This window comes from Syngnathus floridae, chromosome 14, assembly GCF_059516105.1.
Source record: "Syngnathus floridae isolate MCC-2025c chromosome 14, RoL_Sflo_1.0, whole genome shotgun sequence".
NCBI lineage: Eukaryota > Metazoa > Chordata > Actinopteri > Syngnathiformes > Syngnathidae > Syngnathus > Syngnathus floridae.
This window is the reverse complement of record NC_142426.1, coordinates 5,266,205-5,286,393: the sequence shown is the minus strand read 5'-3', so window position 1 is coordinate 5,286,393 and position 20,189 is coordinate 5,266,205. Positions and strand designations below refer to the sequence as shown.

The window sequence follows — 20,189 nt, the reverse complement described above, 5'->3', positions numbered from 1 at the left end:
CATTTGGATTTTGTTCATATATTTAAAACCGAGAATTTAAAAACCTAATGAAACTACTTAGTCGAGAAGTTGACGGAGTTAGAAGTTGTTTTGAAAAAAAAAAAAAAAAAAATTATAAACGTCATCATTAGTGACCACTATCAGAAATTGATTTAAAAAATGGAGCCCCATCAATGCTCTGTCCAATTGGGCCCAATCTAAGCTGAATGTAATTCCCTGTGACAGTACGGCGTGGACGTGAACTGTCGCGACGCCCGCGGACAGACGCCGCTTTCGTACGGCCGGCGAGCCGGCAGTCAGGAGTGCGCTGACATCTTGCTCCAGCACGGCTGCCCCAACGACGCCGGCGGCCCCACGTCGGTGCCGTCCAACATAAGCAACCGCAACGCCAACCCCAACATTAACAACAACGCCCAGTGTGAGCTCAACCACAGCATCAGCATCATGTAGAACCCCCCCCCCCCCCTCCCCCCTCCCCCTCCCACTGCCTATCCAAGATGGCTCCATGTCAGGATGGGATCGAAAATAGTTTATCCTTTTAATTGTTGGTCTGAGATGATTATGATAAGCTTTAAATTTCTTTTTTCCATATCAGTGAATTACTGCCCCCACACCCTCAAAAAGTGACGATGGGAAAACTGTTTAGAAATTTTCCATCGTTTTTTTTTTCCCCCAGCCCATTTTTCAAATTGCCCGACTCAAACACCCTTATGTTGCTCTCCCCTTCCCACTTTCAATTAAAGTTTGCAACACGAATGAAAAGGTTTCACTTCTAGGCTATATAAAAAAAAAAAGTGAGACAAATTGCTCGGCAAAACGTGTTACGCCGATTGTCTTTGATCTGCTATTCACGGACGCCGACAAAGCAATTTGGAGTCAAAGCGAGCAAGTGATGGCGACATAAAGGAGGTGATTGCAGGTGCTCCTCCAGCAGTGTTGTGTGACTGTGGAGCCTCTTCAATCACAATTCATTCACGTCCGTTCAAAGCGTGACAATTGCACCATTACCACGTCTTTGTGGGAATAAGATCTCGCTTGCGTCGACCGTCGGTTGACATCAAATTTCAAATAATCCTCATCCATCCATCTTTACTGATCTGCTGTGCTTGGCGTGATCGCCAAACGTTCACGCAGGCTGCTGTAAAAAGTCGTCCTCGTGACAAACGCGTCGTCCTGATTATCCGTCAGTCCGAACGTGATGCGTTCAAGGGACCCATGAGACTTGAAGATTATCAGATCAAATGTGTCGATTGAATCGCTACTGTGACCGCATTTGCCCTTTTATTAACTTCATGAAATTTGGAAACCATTTAAAGTTTTTTTAGCATGATAATTATGTTTGTCGACAAACTTTTTCACGTGGAACTTTCAGCCTCATTTGCAGTATTCTCAATTATGTTTTTTTTGGTCATTCGGGCAAATTATTTATTCACTGAGAATGGAAAAAAGTGAGTAAATAATATTTCTAAAAGCTTCCATCCTGTATACATCTGATCAAAATTGCATTTGTGGAATAAGAATTAAGCAGCTAAATTCACCCGTTTTTAGTCCATCTCAGGGGGTGGCCATTTTGCCACTTGATTGAATATGACATCACGGCTTTTCGGGAATAGCAAAATGTCCGCCCCCTGAGAAGAATCAAAACCAGTAAATTTAACTGTGTAATTCATGTTCCACTAACACAATATTAATCAGAATGCTGTGTTTGGACTAGTTGACCTATTATAAGGAAAATGTTTGACTTGACTTTCCCTTTCATTTTTTGTATAATTTACTACTAAATTATTTTTGGGAGAGTAAAGTAACATCCCTGTCTGATGAAAAACACGCATCTCCAAAATGTTTATTTATATATTATTTTTTTCATTTTCGTCCCAAAACTGCTTTTTGAACTGTACTAGCCATTTTATCATAATTTATTGGCTCTCTGTTTCCTTCACGTTCTTATCGTGAATATTTTATTCCAATTTATTTGTTTTTCCCTTAACAATCTTTACGAATTGACACCTTTTTTTTTATTCTTTTTTTCTCTTCTTACAAAACCAATTTCAGAACTGAACTTTTTTTTTTCTTCTTCATAAATGGAGATGCTTGCTTTTTGTTAGACAGCGGTGATGAACGTGGCTCCTTCCAAAGCTAACTAGCTTTTGGAGTTCTAGCGTCCTTCATGACAAGAAACCTGTTTGCTCCCAACTAAACAGAGAGCTTGCGCTCTTCTGTATCTAACATGCCGAGCAGGAGAGACTCGCTCTAAGTTTGCCTTTCCTGTTCATCCGGCACGCCTTGTCCAGAAAAATCAAGCTGACCAACCACTGCATTGTAGATGTACCGTAACCATGTACTGTAATCCTGGCCGCCTTATTGACTCGATGGAGCCGCCTTGACGTGTTAGAAACGGTATCGATGCCAACAGAAGAGAAGCTCTCAGCGCAACATGAAGTCTTGTACATATTAGTCGCAATATTCGAGAGATGACGACGAGAACCGCTTTTAGGTCAAAAAGCCTCTTGAACCACAAGCCATATTTTTTTTGATATGTTGCTATTTTTCTTGTTGTTTCTCCATTATTATTTTTATTATTATTATTATTATTATTATTATGGTACTCGCATTTGGTCACAGCATGACCATCTTTGGTACTTGTGTATAAATGATGTACATTTGACATATTTATAATGCAGTATGTAAATATTTTTATTTGGGGTTGATTTCTCGTATCCGTATTTTCCTTTTTACGTTGAGGAGGTGCGGCGAAGAAGCTGAAGAGTAACTTGTTTGTGTGCTTGGCTGGCTGTTGACCCATTAATAAACATTCAATAAAACCATGTAGCCTTCCCCTCTTGCGGGGAAAACCGAATTGAGTGTTTTGCGATTCTTTTTCAATTTGGAGCTGTTTTTGTCATTCATTCATTTCACTTCTTTCATCCCCCTTCTTTATCATATCAGACTAACAGAGCCTCCCGCCGTTATCAAGACAAGTCCAACGTGAGCATCCTGAGGTAAGCCCAGCAACGTATCAACTTCCTGCTTTCTTTGCGGCCTCCAGCCGTGTTAAAAAGGGGATTAAGATAAAGAGGAACGACTTAGTGTCAGGCCGCACTGCACCGTGAGCGCAGTGAAAGGTCGCCGCGTGTCCAGCCCCCGCTAATCCGCTTCTTATTTGCCGCTAAACTCGTCTCGCCATATCTTCATCCCCTTCCTCTCTCGTGGCGGCCGCCTTTGTTTTGCGCCTCATCACCTGCTTTGCGCTTCCTCCCTCGGCACTGTCGTGACACCGAGCCACAAAAGAACTAAGTCATGCTCCAAGGAGCCTTGTAAGTGAATTACAGAGGGGGGGGGGGGCACTGCTGGATTATTTTACACACCAGATTTGGGTTTGTTGCAACTTTCCGTTGGTCCTGTCAGGGGTCACCGAACCTGTTTGTGGAGGTTTTTTTTTTTTCATTTTAATTATTATTATTATTATTTCCCACATTGCATGGCATTGGGCATCAATTAGAATAGAATAGATCTTTATTGTCATTGTCACACATGTACAATGAAATTTAAAAAGTGCCAACCGATCAGTGTAAAAAAAATAAAATATATGTGAATTTTTGCTCTAATCGTCAAGATGGTTAAATAGATCGAATTGGTGATGGCTATCTTTTTATTTATTTTTTTTGTTTTAATCACTTTTGGATTTTTTTTCAGGCTGTTTCAGTTATTTGCCAGAATAAAATTTTGATAACCGATTAATCAGCTGATGAATTAAAATGTAGATATATTGACTATATAGTTGAGTGTTTTACAATATTTAGTCCTAAAGTATTTCTTTAACGTAACAACAGACATATAAATAGGCAGATTTTTGCAGATTTAAAAAGAGATATTGACCAATTAATTGGTAGGGCCTTGTTTTTATCACCCAGGACTTTAATCTTCAGGTTTTTGGCTGATGCCGTCGAGCTGTATTGCTCTTATTTAGCTTCCAGCTTCACCAAAGTGACTCAATTAATATGGTTTTAATCAGTACAAAGACTTGTAGGTGCAAGTTTTGAAATGATTGCAAAGTGCTGTAGCTAAGAGTCGTTAGCCGGCCAGGCGGGCGGGCAGGCTGTTTGTTTTGCTCTTTACTGACGGATGCTAAGCAGCGAGGAGGGCTTTCCGCCGCCCGACTCCTCTCAGACAAATTACCTCCACAATTGCGGAGGTGGCGCAGAGGCTGACGGATGCACGAGTGACTAAAGCATATTTGCAAAACATTCCATCCATATTTGCCGCTTTTCGTCCCCTTTTGAAGACCCGCGGGCGCGCTAGCGTCAATGTTGTATCAAGGAGGCACCGAGCGGAGCTTTGGCTAATGAGCTGTCTTCATTTGCATATGCTACATTACATAGACATTTGCTTCCTGTTACATCCTTTTAACCTCTTTAACTCGTAATTATGTTCTCCCTGCTTCACCCCCTCCCCTCCCTCTCCCCCCTAAGACCTCAACATCCATTCATCAATTTAAGCTTCATCTTGTCTGATCACTACGTCCTCATGCACTCCCTAATCCACACATCCCACCTTCCTTGCCTCCTCCTCCTCTCTGAGCTGTGTTGTACATAAATGCTCCATTCCCATCGCCCCGGCGCCATTTCTACCTCGCCCCCTCCCCTCCCCATCGGCTTTTGCCGGCGTTTCTCTGTTAATTTGCCTGAGAATGCATTAGCTGTAATGAAGGCTGAGGGCCGAGGGAATCCTCCAGGGTTCCATTAATCATCGACCCCCCCCACACCTCAGACAGGCAACCTTGATTACAAGTGGCAAGAAATTCATTAGAGCCGAGCCTCTGACAACTCTTATCTCCGCCGCTGGATCTGACTCATTAGGCAGCCAAATTAAAGCCATGATGGCCCTGATGAAACTCATCGCTTGTTTATCTTGTGCGATTTGATGCATCTGCCCATACATCACTGTACGGACGCGGCGCGGCCCACCAACGCGCTCACCCCCAACGATATCCTTCCCGTCTCTTTTACCAGGTGCTACATTTTTACCAAACCTCCAAAAGTGTGACAATCAACCAAAATCAGGAAGAGGCTGACCTCAAAAGTCAAATGACGCCATCACAGCATTTGAAGTCCACAATGACCTAAAGTGTAGCTATAACCCTAGAACAGGAAATTGCATTTGTCTGCTCGTGATTGGAACATGATCATTACAATTAGATATCAATTACCTGCGCTAATTAGCATAATTAGCACTATAACACGGTGACTGCATCCCTCAGCAAACGCAACCTTCTCCCTGTGTCAGGTGTGTAGTTTGATTTTTATTTTAGTTGTATTCTACCCATATTAAATGTTGCCTGTACAGTTAATACATTTATGTATTTATTTATTTATTTATTACAAACCCCCGACATGCTTTGAAATTGGTGATTTTTTGGGGGGGAGGTAAAAAAAAAAAATTCCTTCATTTAATGTTAGTTTGATGGTCAGCAGTCCTACCAGTTGCCCATTTCTGGAACATTGTGGTAACAAAAATTTAGAATTGACTTTCCTTTTAATGAAGATTTTTATTGAGAAGATCGACAAATTCCCAGATTTAACACCATTTGTAAATCAACCAGCCTAGCACCGAGCAGCTTGTGTTCCCTTTTGGAGAATTTGTGATGTTTCTATTTGTAAATTGAGTGTCTGCATTCACTAAAGACTTGAATGGAGGTGAGCTTGTCACCATAATGGATTTATGTGCCCTTCACACATAATAGCGAACTTGAGATCAGCACAGTGACAACAATAATGGGATTATAGCGGCAACGTTGCCTGTCACCCGAAATAGCCGTGGCACAGTGTCGTGGAATTGAGCAGCCCAATTAATCAGCTCCCAGGATGTAATCTTCAAAAGTTGCCAGTGTTACAGGCTGCGCTCACATGCAGGGTCACGCAGTTGAAATCCCGAATTCCGAACAAATATTGACGCGGTACAGCTGGCGATCGGTGTGAAATATTAAGCATATTGCATATTTGAGGATTCTTCAACAGGTGCTGCGGCAGGGCTGGAGGCCAAAGAAAAACGTTTTGTGATTCCAGCTTGTCCTGGAGAGCCTTCAGAGAAAGCATACGGATGTGAGCTTGGCATAAAACACCAAAGGCCCTCCGCTTCCCTTTCCTGTCACTGGATGTGGTTAGATATTATTTAGGATATGCACGCTTTTCATTCTTGCTTTGGAAATCGCATGAAGGTTTCTTCATTCGGTGGGGTAGAAGTATTTGGTGGAAACTTAACACGAGCTGTCTCTGTTCAGTCCTAAAAAAATATCATGCAAATTTTATTCCATTTCTAAGAAGAAAGGTGGAAGTCAGGTCAGCAAAATTAATGTAATCCTTCTCCCCCTCGAACAAGGCTTTTGTACATTTTTAAAGTCAAAGCTTGGGTTGATCAGGTTTCAGCCACCTTATTTAGCTTTGTGTCGTGTGTACAATTTTTTTTTTCCCTTGTGTTCAATAGTTTTAGATTAGCATGGCCTTTTTTGACAGAGGTGAATGAAGGAGAAGTTAATGTCAGTGCTCCATCAATCCACTTGACCTCTTGAAAACAAATCCATCACTACATCTGCAATCAGTGAATCCATCAACTAATTCTTTTAAATGCTTTTCAGACTCCCCGGGCAAAGAAACAAAAAGCAACATAATTTACTTACATTTCTGGAATATTTACAATAGATGCAATGAGTTTTCAAAAATGTATGATTTTTTTAAAAGGTCTTTTCAACTTTTTTTTTAACACTAGGGCCCAATTTGTCGATTAGATTTTGATACACACAAAATGTTAATTATCGGCTGTGTGTTTTAACATGGTGGAAGATTCAAAGTGGAATGAATCAGTAGACTTTGATATAGAAATGGATTTATTAGATCACTAGACTTTACACTTGTCCCTTGTTTGGTCATTTTCGTTTCATAATCGTGGTTCTTCCCAAACAAAACCTTCTTACATGCAAACATATTGTACAAAAAAAAAAGTTGAACAGACTCACCACTAAATGAGAAATGACATGCAACCAACAGAAAGATTTGGCCTGACATATAAATACTTAAAAAAAATCTTTACACATTCTTTTCATAGTGCCCATTTTTACTGTTTTGTTAAATATATACATATTCACAAATCAATAAATAAAAGTGACAGCATATTTCCAGTCTTCACTCCAGTTGGTGGAGTCTCGTTAAGTGTTTGTAACTTTTTTTATGACGTCATCGCGTTCACGGCCGCGTCCCTTGTTCTATCTGCTGGTGCTGGCTTCGTACGGCGAACCTGTTGACGTGCACTGGGATGGGCACCACAATTTTGGGGTTCCTCACGGGCTCCCCCGAGCGGTTGTTAACGTTGCCGGCCTTGATGCGTTTCCACTTAGCGCGGCGGTTCTGGAACCAGATCTTGACCTGGACTTCGCTCAGCTTGAGCGCATGCGCGATTTGTGAGCGCTCGGTGAGCGAAAGGTACTTTTTGCAGTGGAACTCCTTCTCCAGTTCGAGCAGCTGCTCGCTGGTGAACGCGGTTCGTCTCCGGCGGCTCTTCCCTGCAGAGGAGGCGCCGGGTGGCAGCGCGTCGTGGGGCCCGAGTTTCAGCTTGGCCTTCTGCGACAGGGGGCCGCAGGTGTTGCCGTCCGAGAAGCTTTCGTTCTCGCTGTCCGCCGAGCTGTCATCCCGGTCGCTGCACGCGGCCTCGGCAGACTTTAGGTCCGCTTTCTCGTCGTCTGAACTGTACAGCTTGGTCTCGCCTAGAGAGAAAAAAGAAAAAGTTAGAGCGAGGCTTGCGGGGGGGGGGGGTTTGACTTTTTTCCCCCTTATATGAGGAATAGAAAAATACAAGCGCTGGGTCATAAAGAACCCAAAAATTGGACCGACTCACTGCTTGGATCAGTTTGACCCAACTTTGGGTGCTTTTGTATCAAGACATGCCGTTTTGAGTTTTTTTTTTTTTTAATACAAAAAAATGTAAAGAAAACCAAAGTTAGATCATATTGACCCAATTTGCGGTTCGGGTTCATTTTTAAGAGTGTATTTACGTATTGAAAAAAAAATAGACAACATAAAAAGTATTTAGCACGCAAGCTAAAATCATTATGTGAGTCTTTTAGCTGTATTTAAGAAATCCGTCGTCAAATATAAAACAAAAAAAAACACTTATCATTATATCGACAATACAATAACGTTTACGCACAAGTATTACGTTTTTACGCACAGCCTTTGAAATCATCAAAAGTGTTTGTTCAAGTTATACTTTTAAATTTAAACCATGGCAGAGGTAGAGTGATATTTTTAATGTTACTTTAATTAATCGGATTAAGAATAGTATGACAAATCAGCAATAAAAAAATTATGAAATACAAAATGCATATTTGCCTTAAAAACATTTCACAAATTCTGCCAAGCGTATGTCAACTTGTGATGACAGCAACAGTCGAGAAGGAGACAAACGTTTACCTGATATCGTCTGAAAACTTTCCGAGAAGTTAAGCAACTCGGAGCTTTTCTCCCGACCGTGCAGCTCGTCCGAGTGCGGGCTTTCCTGCCTTCTCGCGCCGGGCTCGGCCGCGCTTAGACGCGGGCCCGGCAGCTCCTGGGGCGGGTAAAAAGTGTCCGGCGGGTCGGAGAAGTTGGGCATGGTGGTAGTGAGCGCCACCATGGATGGCACGCCTTGACCCAAGCTTGCGCAGAAGGTGTTGGTGAGGCGCCCCGCGAAAGAAGCCAACGGGGCCAGCGGAGGAATCCCGGAGGAGAGAGGCGAGTGGGACAAGGCCTGCGGGATGACCAGGGGTCTGTAGGGCATGAACATGGGGTAGCCCGTGTAGAGCAGGTGTCCCGGTCTGGGCTGGGGGGTCCCTATGAGGGAATCAATGGAAAAAGCAGTGCCTTGCCCTCCTGGTCGCTGCATCTTCGCATGCAAACACCCCCCTTTTCCCCCCAGCAAAATGTCAAACTTTTCGCAAGTAGATCCTGAGCCGCATCCCCGGAAATGGCACCGTAACGACGTTTGCGCAGTCCGCTTGTGTTTCCCCCTTTGCGCCGCTCTTATTTGTCACATCAACACACGCTGCCCGAGCTCTAGAACTCTTTGGCAACTCCTCCCTCTGTGATGTGAGCGCAAAGAGAGCGAGGGAGCGAGCGCATTGGTTATCATGTGAAAAGGGGAGGTGGGTGGGGGGCTGCTGGTCCCTGGGGGCTCATCCATCTTCCTCAAATTACGCTTCATTTCCTTATTCAGCCTCTGACTTTTTGGCCGTCCTGAGAGGCGGTCGTTTCCCAGTAGGGACTCCCTCCCACCCCCCTACGCCTCTCTGGAGAGCCCCCCCCTTTTTTCTTTTTCTTTTTTTTCAAAACCAAGTCCTTCCCCTTCTATCACCGTCGACCACACCAAGCCAATCAGCTATTATTAATTTTGATTGATGATTAGCAATTACTGTGGATTCAAAACAACCAAGCCTTTTGTGCGCCCCCCCTCCCTCTCGGAAAGAGTCTGGAGGGGAGGAGAGGCAGATGTCCCCCCCCCCCACCCACTCCACACCTCCCTCCTCTGCTCTCTTGGCCTATTCTCCGGGGCCCCTCCAAACAATGTGTTTGGCCCCGGATAAAGAAGTGCTGCAACAATTGTTCCCTGGAGAGAGATACTTTGGGAAAATTAGTTTCAGATAAAAGGCGTGTACGTGCGAGGTCAACTGCAGCGTGGGTTTGCAACATGGCCAAAGTCACATTAGTTTGAAGGCAGGCGTGAGGGGGGGGGGGGGGGTTCGTTTGGCTTCCAAATTGACCAAATAAGCGACATTTTTATTTGCTGTAGCTACAGGGGCAAATTCAAAGTATCTTTGGTCTTGAGGCAATAATGTCAGATCATGTCAGCTTGTAAAATGGCCGTGCATGGGAGCTGATCATGATGATGAGGATGATGATTAGCCCCATTGAGTCCCGGGTGGCCGAGCTCTCCAAGCGCTCGTCTTGATTGCACGCACGACACCAACATCATATTATAGGCCAGCCTGATTAGCAGCGGAGGGTCCCGGCCAGCCTCTTGCTCGTAATTGCACATGTAGAGAACATCACTGAGCCCTCATTTGAGCTTTGATTTTATTAAAATGGGACCGGTATAGTTATTGGGCCCAAAACACATTTACATCGTTTATGTCTCGTGGAGTGCCTATAGGAATAAATGTCAGACCAAAAAAAAAGAAACATAATAATTATAATTTTTCTTAAAAATTCTTCAAATGTTCATGATTAATGCGCCTTAAATATATACAATGAATATTTCAAATTGTTTATTGAATGATTCAGGAAGTTTCAGATTGTTCAAACATAAGCCAGTTTTTTGTGCAACTCACTCAATTAGAATCTCATGGGCAATTTAATTCATTTGTTCTAGTCAAAAAGCAAACCACACGGCGTCAATGAATTCAATTAATGCATGGTTTTATTTAATTAATTCTGTCTATAGTTTACAAATAATGATAGCCAATAACTCTCAAAACATTACCATTGTGCGAGTTATTTCACTTTTTGAATCAAAGTACTCAAAGTATGAGCTGTAATGAGCTCTTTCATTCATGGTATTCATTCATTCATAAAGATACAAAAAATAGGAAAAAAAATAATTCAAGACAAAATATGACGAGAAAAATGACAATCAAATGGATTGCCAAATATACAATGGAATTATAATCCTTTATTTTCCGTTTATGCTACATAAAAAAAAACTTACAGTTAAATTCTCAGAAAACACACAGAGGACATTAAAATAAGAACATTTACACGTTGAACAAAAACTCGTCAAGCACGAAGATAAAACACGATTAATATAGAAACGAAGATAAGGCACTATCGAAGATGGACGGAAACAGAAGTGCACGGGCACTAGTTCATCACATCAAGTCTCTAGCGCCCTCTTGTGGTGCAAGATATATCGTGCATAAAGGTTGAAGACCAATCAAACTCCTGCAATATTGATCCGTAGCAGCAGTAGCAAACCCTTTCATCATCTTTTTTTAAAGTGCCCAATTAGTGGATATAACCTCTGTAATCCAAAAGCAAATAGTTCTTAATAATGGTGGGCAGGTCTAGTCTCGGTACCACTTTGTCAAGTCTCCCCTCAAGGAAGACCCTCAGTTTGCAGCGTGATAAGTGCTGCAGGGAACGAGGAGTCCGTGCCAGGGAGAAGACTGACTCGTAGAACTCCCGGTGCTCCTAAAAAAAAAAAAAAAGAATATGGGGATTAATTTGAATTGTCAAATGCATGTTTCCACCCGGTGGTAAACTTGCCTCAAAGACCTCAGGGGGTACAGACTCGACCCAGGTGTCGGTGACTTTAAGTTGACTGTAGGCGTTGAGCAGCACTTCGATGGTGCGTGGAGATTGAGAGCAGTGCTTCAGAACCTGAAAATCAGCATCGTTCACCATCATCTGGAGTTTGCCAGCGAGGGCCATAGATTCAAAAGAAATAAAGTAATTAAACACTTGTGAAATGAACAGATTGGGGCTCCCTCTGGGGGTCTAACTGGAAATTATGCAATTAGTGCTAATTAATCTCCTATTAACACTTGCCTAATTAGGGAAGCAGGCGTTTTGTCTGGTGCACGTGGGTGCGCTTATAGTTGTGAGTCTGCTTCCCGCGGCGAGAGCGACGCTGCGTGTTGTGTCGGCAAATGGGAAGGATTGGCAAGTTGAGAACAAGGCAAGGTGGCAAAAGTGCAGTGATGCAAAATTAGACACCTTAATGGCTAATTGGTTCATCATTAACTCCAAATGATTGTCAAAACTAGAACGGGAGTCATTTGGGTGACAGCGTCGCCTCGGTAGGAAAGGATCTTGGTAAAACCGACAACCGCCAATACTGACAAGTGGGACGGTTCACCCCGCAGACCAAATTGGTACAAAATGGAAGCACAAATCGTTGAAAGCAGCTCAGCTACCTTGGGAAGCGCTCCCGGCCACACTCGGATGGAGCCGTGGTTGAGCAGAGCTCGGACCACCCTCTCGGGACTATGGGCAAGTTTGTAGGAAACCACCTTGAGGATGTTGTGCATGGGGGCTTCCCCGCCGTAGTCCATTTCGTTAACGCTAGCCCCGTTAGCCAACAGCAGCTCCACCAAGTCCGCGTTGGCATTCTTGCACGCCATGTGCAGGGGCGTGTGTCTGTCCTGGTCCATCGTGCGGATGTCGGCCCCCGCCTTCATCAGAATCCGGCACAAGCCGAAGTAGCGCTGGAGGTCCTGCAGCTCCTGCGGCTGGGAGCAGGCGGCGTTTAGCGGCGTGAGGCCTTCGTGGTTCTTTTTGTCCGCGGCGGCGCCGTAGCGCAGGTAGAGCTCCACGTGATCCGTCAGCCCGTTCCTGGCTGCCACGTGCAAGGGAGTGTCGTCTTCGTCTGTAGTGCGTGCGTTAATGGTGGCGCCGTGTTGAAGGAGGTGCTTGGCACATCTGCAGATAAAATGGGGATGAAATGGTTAACCGTTTTTTCCAACCTCTACGTACATTTTTCAAGACTCACTCAATGGACTCTGGGTTGGAGCACAAGTGCAGAGGCATATGGCCGTCATCCGAGACAGCGTTGGCGTCGGCGCCGTGGACCAGCAGCAATCTGGTACACTCTGGTTCGCAGCGGACGCAGGACTCGTGCAAGGCGGTGATGCCACCCGGCGCCAGGTCCACACTGGCTCCCCGTTGCAGAAGCAGTTTCAGGCACTCGGTGAAGCCTCGTCCGGCCGTAATGTGAAGCGGCGTCGTCAGCTCCTGCTCGTATGTCAGCGACCAAAGCCCTGAGACACAAAAATCCGATTTGTGGACAATCAGTCGAGACAGGACTCGTAACTCAAAACCTACTCAAGCTCCTGTAGTTATATCTGAAGTTGGTCCACTCATCTATATCACTGGTGTCATAAGTGGCGTCAATCAAGTAAGCGTACTCGTCATCGTCCGCTATGCTAGCCAGCGTCAGCTCGTCGCCCACCAGCAGCGAGTTCCAAAAGCGCTGGACGCAACCTGTGGCCTTGGCCGTGGCGATCACGTCGTTGCGGAACGTCTTTGGCTTGCGCCACTTCACCTTTGGTGCCGCGTAAGCCATTGCCTTCTGCCTAACTAGTTCAGGATTAGTACTAACCGCGGTTAGGTGTGTTGTTTGTGCATACGAGGCTATTTCGGGACGTCATGTGATAGGACTCGGGAAATCATGCCAGCGCAGATTTAAGCATGTAAGCAACAACCAATCAAAGGATACAAGGACTCGAAGATGGCAATCCTTTCAGATTGGGTCATTTGGAAGTAATTGGTTTGTTTCAGGCTACAGAATTTTCTGGCATGTTCTAAAAAGAATGCGTTTCTGCCTTCACATCACGTCGTGTTGCCGTGGCGGGATGCTGCTCATGATTTGCATACCATCACAGTATATTGGAAAGACCGAGCCCAACGCCTTGAATGCAGGTCGCTGGAAAACAATCCTCGTAAATTAGACTCCACGCGGCCAATTCCTAAATGAAATCCTAATGATGACAGATGTTGTCTCTTACCCTCCCCCCGGGCCACCCAGCGCATCTCGCCGCCCTGCGGCTCAATGATGAGACCGGCGGAGGATCCTCGAGGAAAGAGGCGCTGCATAGCCTCCAGGTTGCCCGTGTAGAGAGCGTTTTGGATAACCACGTCTCGGCACACGTACGGCCTCGGCGCGACGTTGGCCCTCAAAGGCGTCCTGTCCCGGGCCTCCTTCTTCAGAGCATAACTCAGCAGATGGTGGGAGGCCATGCGCCGCTTGTAGTCGTGCCTCTCCAGCATGTCCTCGTCCAGTTGGAGCGAGCGTAAAGCGTTAGATGAGAAGACGAAGCTGCCTCGCGACATGCTGAACAGCTCGCGCACGCTGGAGCATGTCAACAGTGTGCTGGCTGTTGCTTGTTTTGATATTTGCCATGAAGAACGACAAACACGCTATTTTTAGTCCCACGTGTTGTCGCTCAGGCCTTTGCTCTTTGGCTGCCTTCCTGCCTACTAAGAATAAAAATAACTCTCTTCGGTCACGTGCTACTCAATTCTCATTTTAGAAACTAAATGAGAGCGAGAATGTGATACAGTTGGTAAGTAAACAAGAGAAGGGCAGTTGGTAAAGTAGCATTAAAGGGGAAGTCGTTCAAAAAAATATATCACATATTCTCTCCCACTAGTGTAAACACAGTATTCTGATTAATATTGCTTTCGTGGAATATGAATCAAGTGGAAAAACCCACTGGGGTTTATCCATTTCCAGGGGTGGCCATTTTGCTACTGGCAACAACATTCAGGTCGCGACCTTTTGGGCTATTTCCCCATTTCACGTCACAATCACAGCCCGAAGCTTAACCAAACTACGTTCAGCACAAAGATAACATTTTGCCATTGTAAATATTCAACAGTTTCTATCGTGCGCTTTACTTTAGATGACGACAACTGCTCCCGTTTGTGCGCTGTTTGTAAAAGATCGTTCCGTTATTTTTCCTTCTCGTGAGTCTTAATGGCTTTTATGTATCCACGCGACTCCCTGCATGGGCGCATTAGGCTGAATGACGAGCCACCGCTGTGCGTCTGCCCCACGTGAAGTGTTCTGATGGAGGAGGGACAACGCATAATTAAGACTTTTAGAGCCTCCTCACCGGGCACCCGGCTAATATCTCTCTTTGAATGATGGACCAGCATTTCCAAATTCTTGCCGGGAGCTAAGAGGATCAAACTGGCATAAAAAAATATTCAGCCAATTTTTGATTTGAGCTTCTTTCACAGATGCAGCCAAATTTAATTGATACCAAAGGAAAATTTTGTTCCGAAATTCAACTTGAATTGCGGACATGCCATCTATACCTTAACGACACTTCCTCCTTTTGAAATCGAGGTCATTTATTTTATGTTACAGTTGGGTAATGAATGCCACATTAAACTGGAGGCGAGCACCAGTCTCAAGTTTGAGAATACACATTACCCGAGACTAGGAATATTGTTTTCCGTGGCTGGAGTACATCCTTTTTAAATGATCCACATAACGAGTTTATAATATGCATGGAGGCTACCTCCTCTCTACTTTGATGTCTTCCAAATGGCCCGGGTGTCATCAGCAAAACATGTAGGCACTTTCCCGCCTCATTGGCTCCCAAATGTATTTTAAATATCATTCCTTGTAACACAATTATTTAAAACGCTGAACTAAACACTTACTAATGGGGGGAAAAAGACGGAGACTTCCATAGATTCATTTCTCAAATGGTTGGCCTTGGTGTTTTTTTTTTTTTTTTTGCCTGTGAAGTAGAAGCAAGTGTGATGACAAGAAAAAAAACATCAATACCATACCGCCCCCCAACCCCCCTCTGTGGACATCTTCCTTTTCTTTACATTAGCCGCCACGAGCAGTACGGCTTCATGAGTTTTCTGCTTTCTGGTCAAGCGCCTTTCTTTCTCTCCCAAGGCGCTGAACATCAGTTGTGATGAAAGCGAGCCACTTCATTTATGCAATCATTGGCAATTAGTTCCCTCTGATTATGTGCCTCATAATGCTGTTTGGAGTACTGTGGCACACATGCGAGAAGGAGATTTAACTGCAGCCCTCCTGCCACATTGTGGAGTCATTTCATGTACTTTGAGCGTGATGAAATGTAATTAGACTAATATCAAATGCTAATGGATTTTGCAGTGTGGGTTGTTGCTAGTTTAAAGCAGAATGATTGTCAGCTTATGTGCGTACAGTTGTATGGCAAAGTTTGTATGGCGTTTGTTGATAACTGGATTAGTTAACTGGATGATCTAACATGTAAGGAAATATCAAAATACACAACATTGAAAAGAAGCCAGCATGATAACCCGTAATGCTACTTGAAGATTGTTCTTCAGATCACCAAGCAAAAATTGAGATTCAAACAAATCCGAATTTGACCAGCTTCCAGGAATACATCACGTCCGAGAGGTTTCATTTATTTCGTGTCATTAAAAAGTATTTTGATAGCCGATCAATAATGGCCGTCAACATGGCCGAATGCAAAACGACCCCGTGTCTATTTAGCATGCTTCACATGAGAACCCAAATGAATTTATAGAGCATTAAATTAAACCTCAGCTCGGAACTACTCTGCTCGTGTGATTACATTTCTATATTGTTTGAGCGTTGGGCCCCGCTCCACACTTTGTAACGCAGATTCCAATTGTCTCTCGATGCACTGATCAACATGCAAATGGTTCTTTGCTTCACGGTGACAATAGGGAGGTTCATATTTCAGCATAATAGTCTTGGATAACTTTAACCATCGATCACAACCTCATTTCATTGTGCTAGCGGTTAATACGTGCTTCCCTGCCAAGTGGAACATTTTCTAATGATGTGCTCGCAACACAAAAACAAGGCAAGCCAGCCCAGGCGCTGCATCAGTCACTAATGCACCCATCCATAATATGTTTGGTAGCAGCGTGCTTAACGGAGACAGCGAGCGTATTGACTATGCGTGGAGGGCGATGTTGAAAAAGTCAAGCAACGGTGTGAAATGCAAAACTTTTCATTTTCATTTGCAAACTTGCTGGTATCAAATAATGCATAGGACCCTCAACACTCTTAAGAGGGCGCTTAGAAACATGTCAAAATGGTATATATCAGGGGTTTCCAAACATCTTCTCCTCAAAAGCCAATAATTGAAAAATGGTTTCCTACAAAACGTATAGAAATATACTGTATTGCCATTATGCCATTAACACAACCTGTGAAAGATGTGAATTTTTAAAATGTGCAATTTTGAGATTGAAAATTCATTAAAAAAATGGCAATTGAAGGAATTTGGAACAAGACATGACTTCCTGAATAAGCTGAACAATTTGAATGATTTGAAATGGTTAGAAAAGTGGAAGTAGCTAGTAGGTAAATATTTCAAATTAATGGCATGGATTGATGGAAAATGTGGTCATTCAGGGAATTGAAACACAGAGGAATAAATAAATGTTGAATAGCAATCACACGAGTCGTATTGAAGCAAAGCGTCGTGTGATTGTAATCGGCAATTAAATGATGAAACATTTCCATCAAGTACTAAAATATTTTAATTTTGGGCGGAACCTTGAGTCGTCACTTCCGAGTGTGCTAATTGCCCTCACCTGTTAGACTTATGTTTGTCACCCCGATTTTACCGAGCTGCCATGTCAAAATGAATTACGCTGTTAGAGAAGGCTTTAATCATTTCTGGTAAGATAATTTCAACCTATATATGAATGTGTTATTTATTTAGTGTTGAGCGTTTTGACTCATTTGAAAAATGCAGAGAAATACAATACAGCCCTCAAACAAAAAACAGCTAAACAACGTCATCTAGTGGCTATTACGTAGCTGTGTTACCAAGCCAAAGATGACGCCATGAGAAGGGAAGAAATGGTAAATTTATTCAGGTGCCAATATGGCTCATTTGGAACTGGTGTACTTTGTAACCGCCTTGGTGCCCTCGGACACGGCGTGCTTGGCCAGCTCGCCCGGCAGCAGCAGCCGGACGGCGGTCTGCACTTCGCGGCTGGTGATAGTGGCGCGTTTGTTGTATTGAGCCAAACGCGACGCCTCGGTGGCGATTCTTTCGAACAGGTCATTGACGAACGAGTTCATGATGCTCATGGCTCGGCTGGAAATTCCCGTGTCGGGATGAACCTAAAAAATAAACAAGTTAGTATTTCTTACGTCCGTGAGTCAAACGAAAAGTGACATAAACGGTGAGCCAGGTAAAAAAGCAGATTACTCACCTGTTTCAAAACTTTGTAGATGTACATGGCGTACGTCTCTTTACGTTTGACCTTTTTCTTGGCCCTTTTCTCACCGGAACTCTTACCTCTCCTCTTTGAAAGATCATCAGACATTTTTTTGTTGTGGTTGTTAACACGTTTTTTTTTTATTTTTTAAAGAAATGATTCTCCCATAGTTCTCGATGCCACACTTGAATTTATAGGGCGTGCGGTGCAGCAATTAGTCCTCATCAAGCTCACCTGTTTGGACTGAATCACTTTGGGTGACGTCACAAATCTCGCCCACCAGAGAAACAAGGTGGAATAAAGTTAAAATCTATGTCTGTGGAATTTTTAACTTGCTTTAGTCGATTTAAATAACAGGCACTGCTTGCACTAAGTAGTTTTGACCACTGGGTGGCGGGCTCGTACCGTTTCTTGGCTACGGTCAGTGACGACATTTGTGTATTTTTCTGCCCTCTTGAGGTGGTTAACTGAATTACATTTTATTTCCGTTCGATCTTTTTAAGCCATTACCTGCTTTTTTAAAAATTATTATTCTATAAATGTGAGAGACACAATGAAGAAAAATGACTGTTTCTTTGATTTATGGCTTAAAATGTTTTTCTGCAGATGGCAACAGAGGTAAATGGACCATTATATATAGAACACAATGTGTTCAATATGAGATATAAGAAGGGGCCTTAGCCAACGACTCTATGGAGGAAATGACTTGCGTGCCCTTCCAACCCAGTCTTCATGAGTAGAGGTGAGTGTTGCAATAAAATTATTTCCTTGGGACGTTGGTTGGAATGAAGTCATCATGATCCAACCACACTTGCTTTGTATCAAGAATTGACAGTACAACTTTTACTTGATGTGATGTGCTAACAGGGTCTATGTTTTAGATTAATCAAATTTAGGCCTAACAAGATTTTTTTTTTAAATTTGAATCTCGCCGTGATTGCCATGGATGTCAATTTGTAGTGGGAGGAGAACTGTATTTATTTCCCAGTATCTCACACATACTGCCTACGACTCTTCTGAAGCTATGCCATAAATACAGTTAATCTACAATGCCCGCCATGACATAACAAATAATACCTCCATGTTGAATAGGTGTGTGAGGTCAGCGAGCGAAAGAGACGACCTCGCGAGGCCGCTATGAAGTGTATATGTGAATAACATGTTTTGGTACTGAACATGGATTCTGAAAGTTATTGGCCTAAAGAATTTTTTTATTCTTAATTGCCGAACAAGGGTAAAGAGAAGTTAATGACTGTAATTATAACCAAATCAACAGCAGGGGAAATTTTGTCGTTTTCACACAATTCATAAGCCGTGATGCGCTCAGCTACACGCTAGTTACATCAGCAAGTGCTTGATAGTTAGTTTGTATTTGGAAATCATTGTTTTCTGTGGTGTCACACACAAAACGTTTTTGGGTTTTTTTCACTTTTGAAGTATTTGGCAGTGTTTGCACATATTGACCCTGTGTTAGTTCTCAACACAATTGTATGGTCTTCATTTATATTGTTGATTGTCAAAAGCCCCCGCAAAAAAAAGCGGTGGTGTGTTAAATGTTAGGCCTGCTACTTGTTATTCACTGCATTAAGCTGTGCATTTCTCCCTCCCCTTGAAAAGCAATTACTGCTGAAAAGTCCACCACGTTGATGCTGCAATCTGCAACAACAGGCGCACTGACTTGTGTAGAATGGGAATGAGTGTTTCCTAATCCTTCCGTAGGATACCATATCAAAATTGATTAGCTTGGAGGGTATAGTTCATTCCGTCTTGTCTGTTGTCTGATTTTAAAAAAATGTGCAGTGAAATTGTCATTTTACCGGCAGCATAAGTGGATTTAAAACTGTGCTGTTAAATGTATGAAGTTTCATTTTCATCTGTGTGAGCCGGACAATTTCCTCTTTCCTTTTGAATCTTTAGATGCCGTTTTGTAGATAAATGGCAATTGCATGGCGACATCATGCGTAGCCTGTCGTTGTTAACCGTTGCTATGGTCTGTGTGCTTGGTTACCAGAGCGGAATATTGATTTGAATCCCTGAGGGCTGTGGTCATATCCTTGACAGTTCACCTATTGTTATGGTGATTCCACATGCTCTGAATTAAATCTTTTGCTGCTGGGAGAAATGAAAAGATGTCAGGCAGCATCCCGGTGAACTTTGAACCCATTGCTCGTTTATGTTTCAGTTCAAGTTTGAGTCACTGACACTATAAATGACCGGTGGTTCAAACATCCATCCATTTTTTGGGATAAACCCAAAAAGGTCGCCAGAAGTAACAACTCCAAGAAAAGAGTCTTCTTCTGGTTCCAATAGTTTGAGGTCCATTGCAGCATGCAAAGTAAGATGTGGCATGTTTGCACAGAGAACCAAGGTGGTGTCCAGATTGAGCGACTTGCCTTGCGAATGCGAGCGCAGACACGCAAGCAAAGCAGCCATTCAGCAGTGGGATGG

The 20,189-nt window shown here is 43.5% G+C and overlaps 4 protein-coding genes across 7 annotated transcripts in view; 1 reads left to right on the top strand and 3 right to left on the bottom strand.

Annotated features, from left to right (window-relative positions):
• The window catches only part of LOC148387222 (arf-GAP with GTPase, ANK repeat and PH domain-containing protein 3-like), a 47,873-nt gene extending 42,815 nt beyond the window's left edge, over window positions 1–5,058 (top strand). For 2 of the 4 annotated variants that reach the window (XM_088396627.1, XM_088396626.1), the window contains exon 18: window positions 226–2,857. In XM_088396627.1, the coding sequence (XP_088252753.1) occupies window positions 226–450 (225 nt within the window). In that variant the 3' untranslated portion in view covers window positions 451–2,857. Of the gene's footprint in view, window positions 1–225; window positions 2,858–2,946; window positions 3,000–4,469; window positions 4,609–5,009 lie in introns of those variants that run through there. The other 2 variants (XM_088396629.1, XM_088396628.1) reach the window with 2 other exon arrangements.
• Window positions 5,059–6,862: 1,804 nt separating this feature from the next.
• Window positions 6,863–9,085, bottom strand: gbx1 (gastrulation brain homeobox 1). The gene is made up of 2 exons (XM_088396645.1): window positions 8,460–9,085; window positions 6,863–7,753 (listed from the first exon to the last, which is right to left on the bottom strand). The coding sequence occupies exons 1-2, from the start codon at window positions 8,908–8,910 to the stop codon at window positions 7,236–7,238; spliced, it is 969 nt and encodes a 322-aa protein (XP_088252771.1). The 5' UTR covers window positions 8,911–9,085; the 3' UTR covers window positions 6,863–7,235.
• A 1,587-nt stretch (window positions 9,086–10,672) lies between these two features.
• On the bottom strand, window positions 10,673–13,887 carry asb10 (ankyrin repeat and SOCS box containing 10). Its single transcript, XM_088396607.1, has 5 exons — window positions 13,526–13,887; window positions 12,511–12,778; window positions 11,936–12,440; window positions 11,286–11,399; window positions 10,673–11,210 (listed from the first exon to the last, which is right to left on the bottom strand). Exons 1-5 carry the CDS (start codon window positions 13,848–13,850, stop codon window positions 11,025–11,027), a joined length of 1,398 nt encoding a protein of 465 aa, XP_088252733.1. The 5' UTR covers window positions 13,851–13,887; the 3' UTR covers window positions 10,673–11,024.
• Window positions 13,888–17,366: 3,479 nt separating this feature from the next.
• On the bottom strand, window positions 17,367–17,944 carry h2bk1 (H2B.K variant histone 1). The gene is made up of 2 exons (XM_088396654.1): window positions 17,736–17,944; window positions 17,367–17,643 (listed from the first exon to the last, which is right to left on the bottom strand). The coding sequence occupies exons 1-2, from the start codon at window positions 17,847–17,849 to the stop codon at window positions 17,407–17,409; spliced, it is 351 nt and encodes a 116-aa protein (XP_088252780.1). The 5' UTR covers window positions 17,850–17,944; the 3' UTR covers window positions 17,367–17,406.
• Between the last annotated feature and the right edge of the window lie 2,245 nt (window positions 17,945–20,189).